Source organism: Saccostrea cucullata, unplaced genomic scaffold (genome assembly GCF_032062105.1).
Source record: "Saccostrea cucullata isolate Sc308-1 unplaced genomic scaffold, CSIRO_AGI_Scuc_v1 ctg4821, whole genome shotgun sequence".
Lineage (NCBI taxonomy): Eukaryota > Metazoa > Mollusca > Bivalvia > Ostreida > Ostreidae > Saccostrea > Saccostrea cuccullata.
The window spans coordinates 26,069-50,353 of NW_026938474.1; the positions used below are offsets into that span (position 1 = coordinate 26,069).

General features: G+C 35.1%; 2 protein-coding genes across 2 annotated transcripts; both read right to left on the minus strand.

Moving 5' to 3' along the window:
- Window positions 1-6,247: 6,247 nt before the first annotated feature.
- LOC134250364 (uncharacterized) lies at window positions 6,248-7,699 on the minus strand. The gene has a single exon (XM_062732719.1). It carries the CDS (start codon window positions 7,370-7,372, stop codon window positions 6,701-6,703), a length of 672 nt encoding a protein of 223 aa, XP_062588703.1. The 5' UTR covers window positions 7,373-7,699; the 3' UTR covers window positions 6,248-6,700.
- On the minus strand, window positions 7,399-10,924 carry LOC134250363 (uncharacterized). Its single transcript, XM_062732718.1, has 3 exons — window positions 10,565-10,924; window positions 7,660-8,284; window positions 7,399-7,438 (listed from the first exon to the last, which is right to left on the minus strand). Exons 1-3 carry the CDS (start codon window positions 10,872-10,874, stop codon window positions 7,399-7,401), a joined length of 975 nt encoding a protein of 324 aa, XP_062588702.1. The 5' UTR covers window positions 10,875-10,924.
- Between the last annotated feature and the right edge of the window lie 13,361 nt (window positions 10,925-24,285).

The window sequence follows — 24,285 nt, forward strand, 5'->3', positions numbered from 1 at the left end:
CCTTTTCTCTTCCTTTGTTTTAATTATAAACCAGTAGAGCTTCAGTCTCGAGGGAGACTTCTGGTTCATACTGCATTGTAACAGAGCGTTGTGGCTCAGGGGCGTGTTGTTATAGAATAATTATTGCTGAATTATTCCAAATGTTTTCCACTGTCTATCTGATATTTTATTGAAGTTTCCTTTTGTTTTCAGTTTGACCCAGTGTAAGCTGACGTTCTTGCCTTTTTCCTTTTCGTATACATAAGCCTATAGCTAGAAATTACGAAACATCATAGTATGTTACCGGACCCTAGCTGTGAATACTAATGATACAAATGTATCTTACGTCATTTTTACAGGGTCGCAGTCCTTATTTCAAAAGGAAAACATTATACAAATTAATTTCCCTAATTAATCATTTTAATATATATATAACTGTAGGAAAGCGCAAAGCGTTGGCCATATTGCCAAATATTCACCCTAAGGACGGTCGACAGTCATATAAAAAGATTATTGAGACTAACACTAAAACCAACCCGAGTCCTTTGGTTAAGGGTCAATGGTTTCTGAATAAAGTGAAACCTAAACCTGTGTTTTGTTAACACCTGGTAGGAGATCTTTATTCCAAAACGTTGACTACGGTGCATAAAATAATACATTAAAAAAAAGAAAAAATAGATTGTTTATTAAACAATGGGTCAATATATATTTTGGGAACATTCAAGGTAGCAAATTGGTGGGATGATCGCTCCGTGATCGGGAGGTCATAGGTTCGAATATTCATCTGAACTGACTGAAGTTGATACAAAATGGGTAGTAGCTGTTCCTTCGCCATCGGCGTGTTTATCAGAATAATTATTGCTGAATGATTCCAACCGTATTCCATTGTCTACGTGATATTTTATTGAAGGTAGGGATTTTTCTTTTCAGTCTGATCCAGTACAGTAAGTTGACGTTCTTTTGCTTTTTGTATACATAAGCCTATCGAGAAATAACGAAAAATCATAGTATGTTACCGGCGCCTAGCTGTGAATACTTGTGATGAAAATGTATATAACGTCATTTTTACACTGCTCTTATTTCTAAAGGAAATAACATTTTAGAAATTATTTCCCTAACTTATCACTTTAATATACCTAAAACTGTAGGAAAGGGTAATGCGTTGGCAACATTGCCAATATTCACCTTGAGGACACTCGTCAGTCATATAAAAAAGATAATTGAGACTTATACTTAAACCAATTAGAGTTATATGGTATAAGGTCAGTAGTTTTTGAATAAAATGAAGCTTAAAGCTGTTTTTGTAAACACCTGTTAGGAGATATTTATTCCAAATGTTGACTATGTTGCATTAACTAATAAATCAAAAAGAGAAAAATAGATTGTTTGTTAAACAATGAGTCAATTTATATTTTGGACCATTCAAGGTAGCAAAATTGGTGGGATGATCGCTCCGTGATCGGGAGGTCATAGGTTCGAATATTCATCTGGACTGACTGAAGTCGATACAAAATGGGTAGCAGTGTTCCTTCGCCATGCACTCGGTACTTTGAAGTGAAAGTTGCGGGTCCTTCGAATGAGACTCTAAAATCCGAGGCCCCGTGTCAAGGCAAGCGTTGAATCGATGAAGATTCCTCACTGTTTCAATTTTCGCGAACGCATCGCCTCTCGTAATTACGCGAAAATAAAGTGATTTACAGTCGTTAGTACATCTATATCACAGTATCTATTTTATTGACCATCGCATGTACATGTTATGAGAGGAGCATAATATACAAATATATCATATTTTACGTTAATCTTTCATTAAATATGACTAATATATCATGAATATTGCTTTTTATGTCTGATTCATATCGAATCAAGGTTCTTTACTTGACATTTATATTCCGTTTTCCGTTCCGTTCCGTTCCGTTTTCTGTTCCGCGTTTTAGCAACACCCATAATCAAAAGAGCCCCGTCCTAATACCAGAACCCTTGACCCTGGAGCCATAAAATTCACAAATCTATAAATGGCACTCTTGCTCATCATAACTATATGCTTAGTTAGTTTATTTAATACCCAGGAGCAGAGAAGATTTTCAGAGAAATAATGCATTTTCATTATATAATCTATAGAGCCCCCCCCCAACACCAGAACCCCTGACCCTAGGGCCATTAGATTCACAAATCTGGAAGAGGCACTCTTGCTTATCATAACTATGTGCTTAGTTAGTTTATTTAATACCCAGGAGCAGAGAAGAAGATTTTCAAAAATATAATGCATTTTCACTATATAATCTATAGAGCCCCGCCCTAGCACTAGAACCCCTGACCCTGGGGCCATAAAATTCACAAAACTGTAAGAAACACTCTTGCTCATCATAACCATGTGCTTAGTTAGTTTATTTAATACCCAGAAGCAGAGAGTATTTTTAAAGAAATAATGCATTTTCACTATATAATCTACAGAGCCCCGTCCTAGCACTAGAACCCCTGACCCTGGGGCCATGAATTTCACAAATCTGGAAGAGGCACTCTTCCTTATCATAACTAAGTGCTTAGTTAGTTTATTTAATACCCAGAAGCAGAGAAGAAGATTTCCAAAGAAATAATGCATTTCCACTATATAATCTATAGAGCCCCGCCCGAACACCAGAACCCCTGACCCTGGGGCCATAAAATTCACAAATCTGGAAGAGGCACTTTTGCTCATCATAACTATGTGCTTAGTTAGTTTATTTAATGCCCAGGAGCAGGAATGAAGATTTTCAAAGAAATAATGCATTTTCACTATATAATCTATGGAGCCCCGCCCTAGCACTAGAACCCCTGACCCTGGGGTCATGAATTTCACAATTTTGGTAGAGGACTCAATGCTCATTACATTCATGCCAACAGTTTGCCTGCTTGGTGTCCAGGAGTAAAGAAGATTTTTAAAGATCGTATTAATTTTAGTGGTTTTGGCCCCACCCCTCAGGCCCCAGGGGGGCGGGGACCATGAAATTCACAATTTTTGTTTCCCTTTACCCATAGATGCTGTATACCAAATCTGGTTGAAATTGGTTCAGTGGTTTAAGAGAAGCTGAAAATGTTCATTTGTTAACACACGACACACGACGCACGACGACAGACGAAAACGGATAGCAATAGGTCACCTGAGTTACTCAAATGACCTAATAATTGAAAGGCTTCTCGAAAGGGAAGTAAAAAACTCAATCAACAGGTTTTTCTATATAGGAATAGAATACTCCACAGAAATTTGTCAGAAGTATGTTTAAAAAAAACTAATTATTGATAAAACACATAAATGAGTTTGGATTTTTGATCAATTCAATTTTCTTGAGTTCGTATGTGTTTTAGAATTAAAGAAAAAAAAAGAATCGAGTTTATAATGGTAAGTTTGTCAGGAATGTTTTAAGCTACTTCGTGTAAGGCTTTTACAAATAGTTTTTAAATTTCGAAGCTAATATGCATAATCGGAAGTAAAAATACAACGCCCTATAATCATATATGTAATTGACCATTTTAATAACCTGTGAAACTTTCATAACATACATAATATACAATATACAATTTTGCATGATAGTGAGGTATACATGAAAAATTCCTCCGTCCATGAAAACAATATTTTCTTCACAGGCAAGTTTTGTTTTTTAAGTTAACTTTTAACCCTTTTTTAACCTTCCAGTGCATTGCTTTTTAAACCTGAATATTGAGCTTTGACAACTACAGGTCTTGTCTGCCTCTACCTTGACAAGTCATTACTGATTTCATGCCTCTAAAACCTGTATTGAAGAGGATGATTTCCTCCAAAGCAAACTTTCACCCCTGAAATCATAACCTAGAGTAGGATTTCCCTTGTAGGGAAATCTCACACCAGAGCTTGATTCCCCCTCTTTTTTTCAGAGTAGAATTTCACCCCTTTTTATAGAGTCAATATAAACTACAGCCGAAATATTAAAAAAAAAAAGATGAACAAAAAATGGTAATAAATGTGTTTCGATTTATATCGGAATCGATGTTTAATAACCCCTTATAGCACAGCAGCACCTGTATGTGTCACATAAATTTAAACGTGCAGTTAAACAAGGCTATCTAATGTTAAAATATTATTCTTTTATGCATACCTTTTACTACATGTTGTTGGCTAGTGATTTGGTGCCAAAATTCGGCCCCAGTCCCAATTGAAAAAATGCCGATATTTTCCCAAAATGTAGGGGAAGTTTTCCCAAAGAAAAATAAAATTCATTTCGTTGTTTACTTGCTAAAAATACTCGTAGATCACGTGACTAGGTAACTATAAATACATTCGGTCATACGCATTCTTTATCGACTCTCGCTATAACCTCGATACACGTTAAATCGAGAATCACGAGCATGGAAACGGACCGCCTTGAAGAAGAAATGTTACAGGACGAAACAGATATGTCTACAGCAGATGCCGTTTCACTATTTAACTCGTCATTAAATAAAGCTCTTGAACGCCAAAAAGCTGAAATACTGGGAGAATTACGAAAAGGCACGGAATCCTCGGCAAGTACTAATGTGAGTACAACTCCAAAAAATGGTTCAAACGTTGATACACGAGCTTGTCAACCTTCAAAATTTGAATTTAAACGAGAAGGAACTAAAATTCAATTTAACTTTAATTCTGACCGCATTGCTGCTTTACAAAAAATTGAACTTTTGTTAAAGTCTGAGAATAAAGAAGATATCGAAATTGTTATTAAATCTGAGATTGCTACCATTAATCAGCTCAAAATAGCAGACCGCAATGGCTGGGATACGGTCCAGGAGTATTTGGACGAACCCTTAGCTGACAACGGTGAGGACGCTACAAAATTGCGTTCAGCGGTCATAAGGGCATCCAGAAAGAGGACTCATTTTAACAAGCCTTACAGCAGAGGAGCTACAAGAGGAGGATTCAACCCCAGGGCGTTTTTTGTGGCTTCAGCCAGAACTTTGGACAGAGAACCGACATGTACTCTCAAAACACAGCACAGAACACAACGCAGTACAACGACGGGTTGTGTTTCTATTGCAAAAGGCCACGGCACATCGCAAAATTCTGTCCATTTAAACCCATTCTCTCAAGAGGAAAACCGAACACTCCAGCAACAGCCACCAGTACCAATGCAGAATAGCATCATAGAGACAGAACAAGTTGAGTATTTGAGCGAAAATTATGAATTCATGAATAAAGGTAAAGTTGTAAAGAACAGATTGAGAAATAATTCACAATTATGGGAAAATACTTTAAACACATCAGAGTTAGTTTTAAGTACAGTAAAGTATGGTTATGTTATTCCTTTTATACAAGATCCTACCTCTGCATGTCTTAAGAATAACAAATCAGCTCTTGACAACTCTGAGTTTGTAGAAAAAGCTATAAGAGAATTACTTGACAGCAAGTGTATTTCAGAGGTTTCAGAAAAGCCATATGTTGTCAACCCGACTAGTCTTAGATCTAAGGCATGTGAATGAATATGTCTTAAAACAGAGAATAAAATTTGAGGGTGTTAAGGAAGCGAAACAATAGGCTAAGAAGGGTTATTATATGTTCAAATTTGATTTACGTTCAGGTTATCATCATGTTAATATACATTCAGAACATCAAAAATTTCTTGGTTTTTTCATGGTATATGGACGGTGCACAGAGATATTTCGTTTTTACTGTTTTACGCTTCGGTTTATCTTCGGCCGGGCATATTTTCACAAAAATTGTACGAACGTTAGTGAATTATTGGAGAGCTCAGAGTTTTCCGATAAATGTTTATCTAGACGATGGGTGGGCGTGTGATACAAAAGAAAAATGTATACATATGGCAGAATCTGTATATTCTACGCTATTGCAAGCAGGTTTTCTTCCAAATTACGAAAAATCAGTGTTTTATCCATCACAGATATTGGACTGGTTAGGTTTTACATGGAATTTAGAATCTGGCGTTATCCAGGTGCCAACAAGTAAGATAGAAAAAATCGTAAGTATGATAAATACAGTTTTAGTTCTGAAGCGTACGACAGCACGAAATCTTGCATCAATCCTAGGTAAGATCATATCACTTATGCCTGCATTAGGTAATATCTGTCAATTGATGTCGAGAAAAATGCGTATGATGATTTGCCACAGGAGAACTTGGGATGCATTTTTTGAAATTTCTACCGATGTAAAATTAGAATTAGAATTTTGGTATGAAAATTGTAAAACGTTGCCAAATTTAATTTTGAATTCTGTACAGAAGACACCAGAACGTATTATCTCAGAAAAGTGTAACGCAAACAAATGGTAACTTGAAATTAATTTTATTAAAGTGTGGCGATATTATGGGCACGGCTGTTATTTAGTTTCAAATGCAAAACAAACAATATCATATGGGCAATGGGCAGCCAAGACAAGAGCATGCCCCAATCAAATGCACAAACAACATTCAACATCAAAGCAAATCATATATCAAGGTCATTACCAAAGGTCAAAGTTCATATAGTGGTAAGTCAAAGTTCATACAACATCAAAAGTTCAAAGTTCACAACATCAAAGTTCAAAGTTCACCATATATATATATAGAAAGCATTGACCCTGGGAGGTGCAGAGGTCAAAGCTTACAATATAATTACCAAAATGCCGCTTATACGCCACAAGTTCCCTGAGATGAGGATCAGAATGAAACTCATCCAGGGAACTCCGCCACCATGGTGGGGGTAGAGCGGCATATACGAACAGCCGTACCCAGGACCCTTGCTAATTGGGAAAGCAGGATTGACCATGGGCAACGATAGCCTCAAGTCCCCCCTGGAGAGAGTTTAGAAAAATGTTATTCCCCAACGAGGATAAGTGTACCCCATCCTGTAAAAATAAAGCTGGATCAGGTTTAATGTCTGAATGGCGAATTATTGCGCCCCCAGATTGCAAGACAATTGCAGCTATACCAGAATTAACCCGTTTGCGTGCATTTTCCATAGCTTTTAAATTTGCTGAATAGCGCCATTGGAGACGCGGAAGTATAAATGACCATATAATCCTACTGTTTCGAAAGTGATTCCTTAGAAATAAAACCAACTGCTTTGCAACCACCCTTATTTTTCTGATCGATACATTGCCCAAGTCATTCCCCCCACAATGTATAAGGATGAAATTAGGTACAGGGCCCACCTTTCCAAGAGTTCTAATCTTTTGTTTAGTTTTACTTAACTGGAGGCCACTATAACCCTGCCACCACAGTGAGATGTGTTTTCTTTCTAATGTCAAATTTGTACCACCTGGTCTTAATACAGCTTCCAAAAAGGCGTGCTTGATTATTGATGAACCCACCAACCATATTGTCTGTATATCTAAAATTAAATTAAAACTTTGGTATGCTAATGTAGGATTTGTAAGAATCAGATTTCCAACGACCAGATCTCTTAATGTCATGAGTTGAAAATCCTTTTAACGCGAGATCAGTACTCGCGCCGATACGAAAAGAGTGAGATTTGTATCCTGAGATACCAGGCAAATTTAGGTGCTTTACTGCCTTACAAAGTACCCCCGTAAATTGATATCGTGTGAGTGGGGATAAATCGAAGTGTCGAAATAATGTACCTGAACCCTCTGGACGGATGCTGACGTATTTAGTAATGAGCTGATATGGACATGCTACACCACCCTGCTTATCTATTTGAAGTACTGTGCCTTTACCTAACTGGTCCGTTTTCGAATACCGGATAGTCAGTAAGAGAGATTGCGTTTCGTGATTAATGGACAAATTGTTGAATTGAATTGTGTTTTGTTGATCACCTTCTCTTGTATTAACTGTTAATTCGCCAACTCTTAAAAATCCATGAAATGCCAGGGAAAATGCAGCCGAGAAAAGAGCTGTTTCAAAAGCATTGGTACATATTATGGGCAGAACTTGAATAATATTTAGCAAAATTGTTTTCGTTATTGGCAGTCTAGTATCTACTTTATGTCTCAAACGTTTCATGCCCTGCAATAACTTTGTAACCAAGAACTCTGGGGTTGGATCGTGAACACTCTGCAATTTACAATAAAATGAAATGGCAGACAAGTATGACCTCACGGTACCATATGCGAGGCCGGATGATGATGAATGCAAAACGAATTGCACGACTGAGTTTAATGTAGGGGGCCATGGCGTGCAATCAATGAGTCTACATACTTTGTAATATGCTGCCATTCCAGCCCGATGAGATTTATGTGTGTTTTCAGATACTGAGGCGTCTAAAAGTTTAGCAAACTCAGGCTGGAGATGATGTTGCGGAAAGATAGGGGCACTGGGCAAGGGTGTTCCCTGGCATGTGGAGCTGCTTGTCGGAATCTGGCCCACTGCTTACGAGAAATTGAATCAGCAACTACATTGTCTTTACTTGGTATGTAAACTGCACGAAACAGAATATTATAATTCATAGAAGCAAGGACAAATGGTCTAAGTAGTTTCATGACCCGCTCTGATTTAGAAGTGAGTTTATTTATTATAGCGACTACAGCTTGATTGTCTATATGGAGAATGATCTTTTTATTAGCGAGTTTGTTACCCCATAAATAGACGGCCAAGACCACCGGAACTAACTCTAAAAAGGTCATGTCTTTAAGTAGGTCATTGGACGCCCAGGTCTCTGGCCAAGGGTAAAAACACCATTCCCCTTTGAAATAAGCACCACATCCCAAGTAAGACGAACCGGAACTATCTGTGTAAAAATTAATGTTGTTGTCTGACGTCCACTCAATATCTAAAAAATACACAGTCCCATTAAATGATTCAAGAAAATTAATCCACATGTACAAGTCCTGACGCATTGATTGAGTTATCCTTATGTGATAATGTAATTCTGAAACTCCTATTGTAGCATTATAAAGCCGACGCAGAAATGCCCTACCTGGTCTTATGGCTCTTGTAAAGAAATTCAGTTTACCTAAAACAGATTGTAATTGTTGGAGTGTCATCTTGCGTTGAACAACGAGATGGTGTAAAATACCCTGTAGCTCTAAGCATTTTGAATTGGGGATCTTAACTAGCATATGATAAGTATCTATCTCAAAACCTAAAAATGTCATAACCATAGTAGGGCCTTCAGATTTGTCCTCGGCAATAGGAACACCTATATCATCGCAGACGTCTTGAAAATTCGACATAAGATCTTGACAGGAATGGGCATCCCTCCCAGCAAATATAAAATCATCTAGATAATGATCCATTGTTGATGTTTTAGAACGCTGTATCGTAGCCCACTGCAAAATTGTAGAAAAATCCTCGAAAACCTTACACGAAATGGAGCACCCCATAGGTAAACATTTGTCTATGAAATAATTACCCTGAAATTTAAAACCCAGGAGATCAAAATCGCCGGGAAATATTGGAAGAAGTCGAAATGCGGATTTTATATCTCGCTTACCTATGAAAGCCCCCTTCCCTAATTTAGCAATCATCTGAATCACTGAATCAAAGGATGAATATTGTACAGCAGTTTCACAAGGATCTATGTATGAATTTACACTACTAAACTTCGGGAAAGAGAGGTGCGTTATTAGACGCCAGCCCAAATTATCCCCCTTCGGCACTAGCCCAATTGGAGATAACCTAAGATTAGAAATTGGTATTTTCGTGAAAGGACCCTGTATCCTCCCCATTTCAATTTCTTTATCGATTTTCTCTTTAAGTTCATTAGGATGATCGTCCGCGGATTTCAAATTATTACATTGAATTGGTAATCTAGGCCCATGATAATGAAGTTTAAACCCTTGAGAGAACCCTTGGATTAGGCGATTTGCTATGATTCTGTTAGGATAGTGGACGAGACATTTTTTAAGGGCGTGTACATTAATAGGCGTTGAACCTAGACGCCATAGATTGCGGGGTGCGGAATCTTGGTCTTGAGTAGGTGGGGCGCTGGGTGTTGCTGCTGGAATACCCCCTATAATTGGTATTTGCATTGGTTGAATACCCCTTATAGTTGGTATTTGCATTGGTGGTTTGTGGACGAAAACTTGACTGTCCATAGAATTGACCACTTGAATTTTGTTGGCGAAATATTTGTGCGGACCCAGTGTTTGAGGCTTGTGTAAGGCAATGTATCTGTGGATGGTTACTACCACATCGAATACAACTGTGTTTATACATGCATGAGAATTTGTCACAAGATCCCTTGTAATTGAAATTGAAGCATTTATCATTATTGGTTTTGGGTGCATTTGTTACGTTATAAGCGGGCCCAGAATGCATATACATCAACCATAATTCCGAGTCAATTTCACCCCAAGAAGACACAGGATTTTGCTCTTTGCGCAGCCTAAACTGCGTATCCTATTCTTTCCAAGATATAGCCCCCCTGCTAACACCCATTCTTACGGTCTGTATGTACTTAAGTAGGTCAAGAGTCTTGGCGGGATGTGCACTCAAGTACACACTTGCAAATATGAGCATAAGGTCAGTCCATTGCTCAATATTTTCTACCTTTTTTTGGTTGGCATCTTTATAAATTATCTCACCCATACTATTCATAACTAATTTCTTTTCATCAGACCCTGATTTTGGTGTTACCAATGTGGCCAAATCAATATACTGCCCACTAATAATACGTTGTTTGACTGTGCTAGAAACATTCATACCAATCATATGTATTGATGGGACAGGAGCAGGGGTGGTACCAACATCTGTTGGAGTTGAGATTGTTGCTCCAGAGGTGGTCGGTGCAAAGGATGGCCCTGCACTTGTCGTCAACATGGGTTGCGCTTCCGCCACAACGGAAGTTGATGGAGCCTGGGTCGGTGGTATTGGTACATGTACTGGACATCCTGCCGACGCCGTCGACGAGTACGTCTGGGAATTCACAGACACCGTAGCCTGACTACCACTTGGCTGCTGTGTGGCAGTCGCTGCTGGTTGAGCCATTCTACGCTTCTTAGCTCTCGGTGGCATCGTGTTCAGAAAAGAAAAGAAAATTCTTTATTTATATATATATATATATATATTATTTTTTATATTTGTAAGAAGAAATTTAATTAATTATCTCCTCATTCTCACATGCTTTATTATTTCTTTTTATAAAGTTAACCTAATTTTTTATTTATTTATTTATTTATTATTATTATTTTTTTATTATTATTATTATTATTATTTTTATTTATTTATTTTATTTTTTTTTTATCTCCCCTTGGTATATTATATAACTTATATAGATACAACGTGGTCGGCTAATACAAAATGGCCACAACAGACGCTAGAAAAAATTATCATTATAAAATCAAGGATCATCGGGAAATCATGAAAAAATACTCCTAAATTGATTGCAGCAAACAACTACCAAATAGATAACAAAAACATCCATATGTATTATACCCATTAACTATTTTTCTAAATATCTAAATTTGCAAAAAATTATCCTTTAAAATTGCACCAACCTCATTCATATAGTCTGTGAATGAAAAGGGATTAACGGAAGTTGACTAATGGGGAATAACTCTAATTGATTATAGGGATTATAGGCGGATCTATGGATTTTGTAATATGGGAAATTAACACTTTCTTCGATAAAAGCCTCCAATTCGAATAGAATTGGATGTGATATAATATTTTCTGACGCAAGTACATATGCCAGCGCAGGTTTTGTTGAGGGAAATATTTTAGATATCGTGCATGATATGTTCACAGAGTTAGAAAGATGTAAGAGTTCCACATGGAGAGAATTAAAATCAGTAGAATTTATATTGGACAGTTTGAAAAAGCAACTAAGCGGTAAGATGGTGAAAATTTATACCGACAATCAGAATGTGGTACATATATGTCAAGTAGGTAGCATGAATTAAGAGTTGCAAAATCTTGCCATGAATATTTATCAAATATGTATAAATAATTGCATAGTAATTGAGCTGGAATGGATACCGAGAGCTTTAAATATTCAAGCGGACTATCTGAGTAGAATTTTTGATTTTGACGACTGGTCAGTTTCAGACTGTATATTTGAGTATTGTGACAAGAAATGGGGACCGATAACATACGACAGATTTGCAAATAATAAAAACAAAAAGTTGGATAGGTTTAATTCCAGGTTTTGGGTTCCGGGAACGCATGGAGTAGATGCCTTTGCATTTGATTGGTCAAATGAAAATAATTGGCTTGTGCCTCCTGTATATTTGATTCCCAGAGTATTAAATCATATGTACATTTGTAGAGCAAAAGGTATTTTGATTGCACCAAAATGGAAATCTGCATTATTTTGGCCTATGGTTTGGGATTTTTGTGAACAGAAATTTAACGAATTTGTGAAAGATGTAATAGAATTTAAACATCCAAGCAAGTTTTTTGTGAGCGGTTCTGATAAAGAAAGTGTTTTTGCTCAGTCACCATTCATAAGTAATGTGCTAATATTACGCATTGATTATTCGGATTATGGTTAAAAGAAGCAGATAAGTTGTTAGCAGAGTTTTGTTCCAGCAGTTCCAGTAAATGGTTCCAGTGGTTCCAGAATGTTTAAGTGTATATGATAATGTGTAAAAAATACAAGAAAATGAATACGTTTTTGTCAGAGAGTAGTGCAGCATGAGCAGAAAAATAATTGAATTTACGGTGTTGTGGTGATACACGTATAATTAGACACATAATTATGTAATTTAAGGTATTCGTTGGAAAAATGAAAAATAATATTTAATTAAGGACATTAAAAAAAAAAAAAAAAAAAATTAAAGATTTGCTTTTCTCATTTTAGAAAGGTACTTCTTGGACTGATGTTCATCAATTTGCAGAGCAGAATAAAAAGTTCGAAGGCAGCAGTCAGCATATCCTGAATATCGTTAAAAGTAGCAAATCTACATCTACAAATAAGAAGTACGAAGTGTATTTTAGAAAATTCAGAGAATGGTGTATTAAAAATAAGTGTTCTTATCTTCCAGCATCAGTGCCTTCCGTAGCAGTTTATTTAAGTGGTTGTGTTCAACAAAGTGTCTCTTTTTCTGTATTTTGTGCACATCTCTACAGTATCAAGTGGTTCCATAAATTTAATTTAAAGAAAAATCCGTGTGATGATAAATTAATTCAAATGATGACAGAAGGAGTTGAAAGAGGATACTTGGAAAACCAACTACGAAAAAAGAGCCTATAACTGTAGTGCATTTACAGCAGATTGTGAAAAAATTTGGTGCAGATCTTTCAAACCTATTCAATGTCAGGATTTGTGCAATGGTGTTATTGTGTTTTGCGGGTTTTCTGCGGTACAGTGAGCTTGCTAATTTAAGAATGTCAAATATAAAATTTCACGATACGTATATTATTTTGAATATTGAATTTGGAAAAACAGATGTTTACAGAAGAGGCAACAACGTTATTGTTTCAAAGACAGGTTCATCAACTTGTCCAGTGAAATGGCTTTTAAACTATATTGATTTGGCAAGTTTGAGTTTTGATTCTGATGAATATGTTTTTAGATCTGTTAGATATTTTAAATCACAAAGAAAGTACAAGTAGTTTCACAAAATCGTCCATTGTCGTATACCAGAGCTAGGGAAATTTTTCTAGAAGCATTAACACAGATTGGAGTGGACAGCAAAGCATTTTGTCTGCACAGTTTGAGGAGTGGGGGCGCCACTGCAGCATCTAACAATTGTGTGTCCGACAGGTTGATTAAAGAGCACGACAGATGGCGTACAGATTTTGCGAAAGACGGATATATTAAGGATAGTGTTAAAGCACAAACTTCTGTTTCTATAAATTTGGGAATATAAGAAAACGGAGTTATTAATGTATTCAGTGTAAATATATATGATTAAATAAATAATCAATAATAATTTCATAAAACATAACTTGCCCTTTGTCTCGAGGTTATAGCGAGTAGCACTCCTAAAATGGTCTTTCTTGTTATTACTTAGAATAGAATTAATTTATATTCGGACGAACAAAGTGAGGGAGAATATAAATAAAATTCATTTCGTTGTTTACTTGCTAAAAATACTCGTAGATCACGTGACTAGGTAACTATAAATAAATTCGGTCATACGCATTCTTTATCGACTCTCGCTATAACCTCGATTCACGTTTATTCACGCAAAATATGGAAATTTCAGGAAAAAAATTTATTGTCTGTTGAAATACCGATTTATGCAAGTTTAGTTAAATGAAGTTTATGTTTAAATACATATCATAAATTTGATTGTCAATTGATTAAAGGTTATAGCGAGTAGCACTCCTAAAATGGTCTTTCTTGTTATTACTTAGAATAGAATTAATTTATATTCGGACGAACAAAGTGAGGGAGAATATTAACGTACATAATATGTGATAAAATTCTGTTTATTTATAGCATGTTTCTTCAGTGCAGTTCAAGTAGGTTTTGTTGTTCAGCAATGTGAATTTCTTCATAATTATGTAATTCATAAAACTATTGTTCTTGATGCAAGTGATTATACAATGCGTACAAAAATAGTTTTGTTTTTGTTGTAACAATTGTTTGTAAAAGTAATACAAAGACAAAAACAAAGCTTTTTGACAATGCTTTTTAGATTACTGGGTTTTCTGGGAGATTCCCAAATTTAGCCTAATTGACGCTAAAAATCCCGATTCTGAGGTATAATCTGGTTTCGGTCAGATTACGCTTTTTTATAATCCGCTTCGCGGAATTTGAATTCACAAGATTTTACCAAAATCAACAGCTTAAAAACTTAAGACTTTTCAACTTTATACACAACCACTCCCCACAATAAATTAAAATCCAGGCTTTTTGATATCATTGACAACTGCTTTTTCAATAAAAATGGAACACGTAAATTGTTTAAAAAAGATTTTGTACACACTCTGAACTTGACATCAAGAAGATGCTTGAGTTTCTTATTAACAATATCTATGTAGTTTTTGGAGACCAGGTCTTCCAACAATCTATTGTAACCCTCATGGGAACCAATTGCGCCCCGCTATTAGCAGACCTATTTCTGTATTCATATGAAGCAGAATTTGTGCAAAATTTTATGCGTGAAAAGAATAAAACACTTGTTCTGGCCTTCAACTCGACTTCAGATAGATGTGTATCGACGACGTATTGTCAATTAACAATGGTAATTTCCATTCCTACGTCCATACGATATATCCAGAAGAGCTTGAGATAAAAGATACCACCGAGTCTAACAAATCTGTTTCATACTTGGATATTTTACTTGAAAAAGACGTTGATGGTAAGCCAACAACCAAGTAAGATGATAAACGTGACGAATTAACTTTTCAATCGTCAACTTCCCTTACTTATGCAGCAGTATACCTTCATCAACTGCATGCGGAGTTTATATATCTCAGTTGATTCCATACGCAAGAGCATGCTCTAGGTATGAACAATTTATAAAACGAGCTAAATTATTGACAAGCAAGTTGATGAAACAAGAATATCAGCAGTTTTGTTAAAAGTCATCATTTCGTAAGTTCTATGGTCGATAAAATGGCCTTGTCAGCAAATTACAATTTATCATCGAGTCAAACACTGACTTACGTTTTTTATACCAATTGTTAGGCCATTATTTATACACAGAATTGACGATGGATTTTTCCGTTATTTCACGATCATTACAATGAGCACACGGAGGGTGTGACCGGTCAGCAGGGGTGATCACTCCTCCATGACACCTCATTCCATCTCTGATGTTTCGGAGGTCCGTGTTTTGCTCTGCTCCTTTTTTGTATTGTTTTATGGACTTTGATATTGAATACTGTTCGCTATCTCCATATTCTTCTCAAATATTTTTATAGGATTATATTATTATCAAAGGTTATTTAAGGTTTGCAAACTACAATTAATGATCATTAATATAACAAATTTTCAAGAGGATTGTTCAAGGGACCAGAGAGAACACTCCCGGACAAATTCGTCACAAATTGTTACGGTAGCCATCTGAAAGGCGAATGTCCTCTCTGGAAAACTTTGACTACTGATAGCTAGTATATGTACATAGTAGCAATACAAGCTTTATCTTGACACTGGTACGAGGACAGGTCCGTGGTAAGTATTTATTTATGATATTCGCTTTGTAAATAGTTTTTTTTAAGGTAAATTTATTTTTTGCAATCTATTTTGTTAGTATTTCTGAACTTGGCCAACTCGCACCATTTTAGCTGTTCACTCAGATGTGACGGTTACCGAGAGTGTTTGAGTAGTTATTGTTAAATGTTCACTATTTTATTATACTCAGTTTTGTTAATTTGTGTAAAATGTTTTGTCTATTTAATTTTTGGTTTGGGTGGAAGTGAATGACCGGAAGTTGAAAGTAAGCTGCGCAATATTGGCAATAATTTGTTTTGACTTACTGGTAACTATTATACTTAATACTTTGTTGATAATTTTTATATTAAGAATGAATTGCCAAATATAGTGGTATTGCCATACATATGTAGTGAAACATGTGACTTATAAATATGCATCTTTGTAGCGTCAAGGATATTAGTATGACATGTGCTTAATACATAAACTGAGCTGAGGGGATTGTGTCAGCGAAGGGTTCCAGGGACTAAGGCCCGGAAGAATGTTGTGTGTGGATTCATATAATTAATTATGAACGAATAACAAATATGTGCACCCAAGAAACTTTGAGAAAGCGCTTTATACAAATTGGCAAACTTATGATTCATTCTTGCATCGATGATGAGGATGATGATCGTAATGATGACAATGATAATCATTGATTTGTAAACATGTTTGGCATTAAAAAACTGAAGTATATACCCGGGGTAATCGATTGATTGTTAAGTGGTTAACTGATCATTGGTTACCATTTTTTTTTGTTCATTTGTTTAATAGTAAGGACGAGTGTGTGGATCAGAGTGCGGTAGTGTGTGTAAAATTTTTTTTTTGTTATTATATTTTGTAAATAAATTTATTAGACTCAATATTTGAATTTGTGTGATTTTTTGAGATAGCCATTTTGACCACATGACAACGGTTGCCATTTCAAAGCTGAACGTCCTCACTGCAAACCTTCAACTACTGATCATCATTTGAGGAAAGTTTCAGGAAGATTGTCCCAGCCATCTCTGAAAAACAGCGCACACAATTTTTAGGCGTACAATTTTTAGGCGTACATGTAGCAGTATGTCGTCCGACTTCAATCGGAAATGTCTTGAGAGTTATTCTGAATTTTTTCTGACTTAATAATTTATGACAAATGTTCTTTTAAAAGCATTACTTGTTTTCTGTTTTCATCGTTTAAATTTTATTATAGCAGTGTTCATTGATGATACAGTTTTGCATCTCAATGAAAAGTAAAATAGCCAAAGGACTATACGCGTATCAGTCATTCTACGATAAATGGACCAATTCAAGATATAAAACATGAACAAAAATGTCTCAAAATACAAAATAAACATCATAATTCTCTAAAGGACATATCAGTGAACTTGAAAAAAAAGAAGTGTCCACAAATTTGGCATCGTTAAACTTTTACAGAGATTTTAATATTACATTGAACAGATTTTAAGGTAAAGTTACGGAAGTTAATGCTTTATCATTTTTTAAGTAAAGTTGAACTTGACCGTTTTTTCCTGATATAAAGTATCGAACGCTAAAATACGATACATGAAGTTTTGCATGAATCTGAAAAGAAATTAAAAAAAAATATAGTTATGGAAGTTAACGTAAGGGAAGTTAATTCCCCAACGCCTGTTTGAGGATATAACAGAAAAGTATGAATCATTTCCCCCCTAAAATAATAATTAAAAAATTGTTAACCTTTAATGCAAGAACTTTCCTGAAATACCGTAACGGGAGTTAGATTTTTAGGAGAGACAATAGTTTTTCTTTAAATCACATTGTTAACTTCTGAAATAGCTGGCTCGCTGAATCAAAGATATAAGGTTCCGTGGTCACTTTCAGATAAGTTTCAGTTCTTTTTGAAGCCCTTTTCAAATGGTTACGGAAGTTAATCGATTAGCGACATATAATGATTTCGCATGAAAGAAGATCCATGCCATTTTTTTTGCGAGAAGTGGTTTGTTTTCATTGAATGTAGGATAGAAAACTTTTTTTTTTACATCCGTTGCAATCTGTTTAGCCTGTTTATGGGTGAGAATTCCATCTAGAAATTGTAAATAATTGAAGCACACGAAGATTTGGTTTTTTCAACATCACATTATTTTCTTATCGAAACTTTAACTGCATATATATATAGTACAATATTTAAAAATCCATATGTGTGTTAAGACTTACGATTAAAATCGATCATAATATATATATATATATATATATATATATATATATATATATATATATATATATATATATATATACAGTCCCTGAAACGTTCTACTTTCCCATTTTTCCGTTCGTTCAGCGTTCGTTCAGCGTTCGTTCACCGTGCGTTCACCGTTCGCTCTTCGTTCACAGTATTGCGTTCACCGTTCACCGTGCGCTTGCGTTCACCGCTCACAAAACGTTCACCGTTCGCTCTTCCTTCCGTTTACTTTGCGTTCACCTTGCGTTCACAGTTCACTTATCGTTCAGTCTTCATTGTCATTCGGAACTCCGAAGTGAAAGGACTTATCTTTTTGATGGTAAGGATTTACATGTTTTTTAATTAAATAACTTAGATATCGTGTTTAAAGAATAATTATTTCATTGCAAAAATTATCTATGATATTTATATTTCTATTATTATAACTCAGCTGTTACTTATTTCATGAATTTTCCATGGAAAATAATTAATACATTAAGTACCTACATGTATGTAGAACGATGCTAAAATATTAAATTCAAAAAAGGGCAATGTATAAATGCTTCACGCACGGCATCAATTTGATGTAATTTTACAGAGGACAAATTATTAATGGATGTATAATAGTTAATCCAAGTCTTTTACAGGACAAGAATACATAAAAAATTATTTCTACAGTAACACGTATTTAAACTACATGTAGGTTTGAAAATTATGAACAGTACTGCAAATATTTAGTAAATTAAATATCTTTAGAGCTAATTAAATTGATGGTGTGGTTTTAAATTTTAGAAAAGACCAACTGTTTAAAATAGTCTATTATTAGAGAAGAAAAATTCCTACCTTCTCCGTACCTAAACATGTTTAAAAATATCGTTTTTGCTATATTCAGTATAATTAAGACCCCCCCCCCCCCCGCTGCCAGTAGTATTTTAAATTGACAGGGAATATGTTTGACATACAATTTAAAACTTAATCCTTCCAAGTATATATTCGAACTATTTTTTTCTGCAGGAATGCAAAAATCAGATCTAGAAATGATGGGGGAAAATATAAAAATTTCTTGGAATACTAAGTGTCTCCTTGCCTTTAACATGTTCGGTGAAACGCGATTTGCACACCTCTACTGTGTCGAATTCTTTTGATTGACAGCACAAGCACGCTACTACAAATATAGCACGGACTTCCTGTGAACTGAGTGAACTTGATGATGGAAAATAAAAGCCAATGATTAGTGCCAAATGGATTTGTTAATCTAAAAAAAAAAGATTACCTTTATTACTTGGAATATTTAGGAAAAATAATTAGAATTTTTATTTGATACAACATACATCTGAGAATCGAGGGGGTTATCTCTCTCTCTCTTTCTCTCTCTCTCTCTCTCTCTCTTACATTTCTCTGTTCAATAAGAATTATGACAGCACATTACTTGTTTATTTTTGAAAATTTAATCTACACATGTATTACAAATAATTTGAATGCCTCTTTTCAACATCTTGACCGAGTATAATCACGGCCGGGAAATGTCTACAGATACATGAAGTTAGCTAAAATAATCGTCATAAAAGAATAACAAGAGGCCCACGGGCCTTATAGGTCACCTGAGTATCATGTAACAACTTTCCAGCGATTGTATAGTTCGTGTTTTAATCCAAAAGCCATGAAATTCACAAATTTTGAAAGAGGCACGCACCATTGCTTATCAAAGGGCAGATTTCAAAGCATTAATTTATTTTAAGTACCCCCCTAGTACCACTGACCCAGCGGCCCTGAAATTATTTATTTTGAAAGAGGCTCCTTTCTTCATTATAAGGCCAGCATTTTTTTTATGTTTAGGTTTAGTTATGAACATGAGAATAAAAAAGTCCCAAAGGAGAAGGAACTACAAAAAATTTTGATAAATCAATTATTAACATTTGCACATTCTTTTTTATGCTATTCTAATAGGTTCCTTACCACTGGACACATAATGCTTACAAATAGGAAAATAGAACATTTAATTGCTTATTTCATCATTTGCCAGTTTAGGCGAGTTATATAAATTTTGTGATGTTGGTCAAAATATATTTTAAAAAATCAATTCTTTAAAAGTCTTTCAATATATAAATGTTAGTTGATTTCATATAAAACAAATTATTAAAAATAACATTCGAGGGTTGATCCAAAGTAATGTTACAACTGCTATAATATCAGAAACAATCAAAAGTTTTTACGGAGATGTGTGTACCTGTATCTCCTTTTGTAGTACAACATTCTGGATATTCCACAACAGTCGACCAAACGTGAGAGAAATATTTTAATATGTGTTAAGTGTTAAGTGAATGTGTAGACATTGTTCTAAAATTTACTTGATGCCTAATTCCTAATTATAATTCCTATCATAAAACAGACAGGGAGTATTGGGGAGTAGGGTGAACATTTTTTCAATTAAGTGTAAAATAATTTTTCTGGATGATACAAATGATACTACATGCTTGTATATATTTGTATATTCTTGCCTTTTAATAGTTGAATTTTTTTTTATTTCTTCAGGTTATTGTTTATTTCTTCCTCAAATGGACTTAACTTCTACCATAGTTTTATTCATTACTGCTGATGCATAAGCAACCCTTTTCTTAGACTGTAAGCTAAAACAGAGACCTAAACAATGTCGCTGTCAATATGCAATAGCTACCACCGGCAGTTTAAAACCTGGGGGAGGAAAATAATTTACAGACAGATACTTTTGAAACGAATACATAATTATCTCACCAGCATGTCATTGTGCAATAAAGTCGTCAGCATTTTATTTGTCCGTTGAACGGGTGAAGCGTTTTAAATGGCACTCGTATCGATGAATTTTACACTAAACCAAGCTATCTTCTCAGCTTTATTTACCCGCCGTTTCATCTTACAACCGGAAGTGCGAGTTCGTAAATTTGAAATCTCGATCCCGACTAAAATTTGACATCGGAAAGAAGAAAATTGTTTAATTTTTTTCTGAAAAATTCAAACCTTGAGCGGAGGGGTTTGTAAAACTGAAAATAAAATAAATCCTGGCCTTAAATATGTACATGTAAATAGATCATTAGCATATTAGCCAGGAGCAAAGGATAAGATGTTCAAAGAATTCATGCATTTCACTATATAATAATTAGAGCCCCACCCTAAAACAAGAACCCCTGACCCTGAGGCCATAAAATTCACAATTTTGGTAGAGGCACTCTTGCTCATCATAACTTTGTACTTAGTTAGTTTATTTAATACCCAGGAGCAGAGAAGAAGATTTTCAAAGAATTCATGTATTTTCACTATATAATCAATAGAGCCCCGCCCTAACACCAGAACCCCTGACCCTGGGGCCATAAAATTCACAATTTTGGTAGAGGCACTCTTGCTCATCATAACTATGTACTTAGTTGGTTTATTTAATACCCAGGAGCAGAGAAGAAGATTTTCAAAGAAATAATGCATTTTCACTACCTACTTATTTAGCCCCGCCCTAGCACTAGAATCCCTGACCCCAGGGTCGTGAATTTCACAATTTTGGTAGAAGACTCATTGCTGATTACAACCATGCAAACAGTTTGACTGCTTGATGTCCAGGAGTAAAGAAGAAGATTTTTAAAGATTGCATTAATTTTAGTGGTTTTGGCCCCACCCCTCAGGCCCCAGGGGGGCAGGGATCATGAAATTCACAATTTTTGTTCCCCTTTACCCATAGATGCTTTGTGCTAAATTTGGTTGAAATTGGTTCAGTGGTTGCAGAGAAGAAGCTGAAAATGTTCAAATGTTAACACACGATGGACGACGGACGACGACGGACGAAAACAGATAGCAGTTTACTCATGTGATTTAAAAAGGCACATAAGTATAGAAAATTTTGCAGTAGAATTTAAATAAAACGAGAATTTTTATGCAGTACGATAACAGTCAATGTCAACAGATAATTGTGAATTAAAAAAAAATCCGTTATTTAACTCAGAATCGCTTTGGCACGGATGTACCGTTGTTTCAACCCCGTACAATGCAATTAATTCATTCTAGAAGTAGCAGTTTTATCTTCAGAAGTCCACATTATTTTATTAGTTATTATTTACTATATAATTAGATTGGTTTATTTTTTAACTACACGCGGTAACAAATACACGTTTGACGGCGATTAAAATCATGTTATTAAAATATCGATTTAAACATAGGTATGTACAGAAAAAAATGTTTTTATTTATTTATTTATTTATCTATTGTTTATCTCAATAGTAGTTTTATCTTCTAAAATCCACATTATTTTATTAGTTAAAAGAATAAGCATAATTATTCACTATATAAGATTAATTTATTTTTTAACTACACGCGGTACCAAATATTTGTTTGACCGCGATTAAAATCATGTTATTATGTTCCCCAAACGAAGTTGGGGAACATATTGTTTTTACTCTGTTTCTTCTTATTATTAAGGTCTTCTTCAGCGGAAGACCCTTCTATTATTCTTCGGTTTCTTTTTTACCTTTATTATTATTATGTCGCCCCGAACGAAGTCGGGGACGACATATTGATATTGTACGCATGTTTTTTTTATCCAGGCTGTTTCTCGGAGATGGCTGGGGCAATCTTCCTGAAACTTTCCTCAAAGGACGATCACTGGTTGTAGTTGTGCAGTGAGGTCGTTCAGTTCCAATATGTCTACCGTTGCCATGGAAACCTGTAAAAAGCGACAAATTTTGTCCGAGAGTGTTCTCTCTGGTCCCTTAAACGTTCGTCATGAAACTCTTTTTATTTTAATGATTAGTATCTGTAGTTGTGCGCCTTGCATTTAAAATTTTCAAATAATCGATTATTGCCATGGAAACCAGGGGAATGTTAAAATTCTTTAATATCGATTTTCTCAATAACTACTCAAGAAATCGTTTTGAAACTTTCAATGTTAATTCCTTGCAATGTGTCAAAGTGATTTTTACTTTTAAAATAATTGTAATGAGTCGCTCACAGTTGTCATAGAAACGAAACAGAAAAAAGTTAAGATGTACACATGTGTTCTCCAAGGTCTAGGTCAAAGGGTCAAAGTTCTTCGTGTCCAATAAAAGTTCTTTTCACAAGGATTACATATTTAAAATACCAAAGCCCTAGCCCTTACCGTTCAAACGTAAGGTACTATGTTCAAGACGACCCCCCCCCCTTTTGAAGCGCACTGCCAGTTAGAATACACATATCTAACATATACAACTTACAAGTAACGTTTTAAAAGTTTCATTCATAAAATTCAGTTCTCCTGATGTGATTTCATAGTTTGCCAACCTTCATTCTTCTTCTGTCTTGTCTCTAGATTTTATAATTATTTTATTTTATCAATATATAAAAAAAAACCATTGTCAACTGCATTTATTAGTATTTCGCATTTTTTTTTGTATATCTATTAATTGTATATTATTAATTTCATTAGATAGTGCAAGTATATATTAGAAAATTGGTACGTTATTTCAATAGTTTTTATTCATTTATAAATCCTAGGATCCGCTCCTATACAGGTGCGCTAAGCCTTGATCACTACTGTAAACAAAACATTCATCTCGCCGAAAATGTTCACGATTCCGCTAAACTGAGAAAGTTTACACATGATTTATCATCTCATAAGAGACATCAGCCCTGTACAATGCAAAAATGATCGAATTGAAGGGGAAAATTCGGAGTTATTGATGTGAAAAATTCAGGAGTTATTATGTCGCCCCGAACGAAGTCGGGGACGACATATTGATATTGTACGCATGTTTTTTTTATCCAGGCTGTTTCTCGGAGATGGCTGGGGCAATCTTCCTGAAACTTTCCTCAAAGGACGATCACTGGTTGTAGTTGTGCAGTGAGGTCGTTCAGTTCCAATATGTCTACCGTTGCCATGGAAACCTGTAAAAAGCGACAAATTTTGTCCGAGAGTGTTCTCTCTGGTCCCTTAAACGTTCGTCATGAAACTCTTTTTATTTTAATGATTAGTATCTGTAATTGTGCGCCTTGCATTTAAAATTTTCAAATAATCGATTATTGCCATGGAAACCAGGGGAATGTTAAAATTCTTTAATTTCGATTTTCTCAATAACTACTCAAGAAATCGTTTTGAAACTTTCAATGTTAATTCCTTGCAATGTGTCAAAGTGATTTTTACTTTTAAAATAATTGTAATGAGT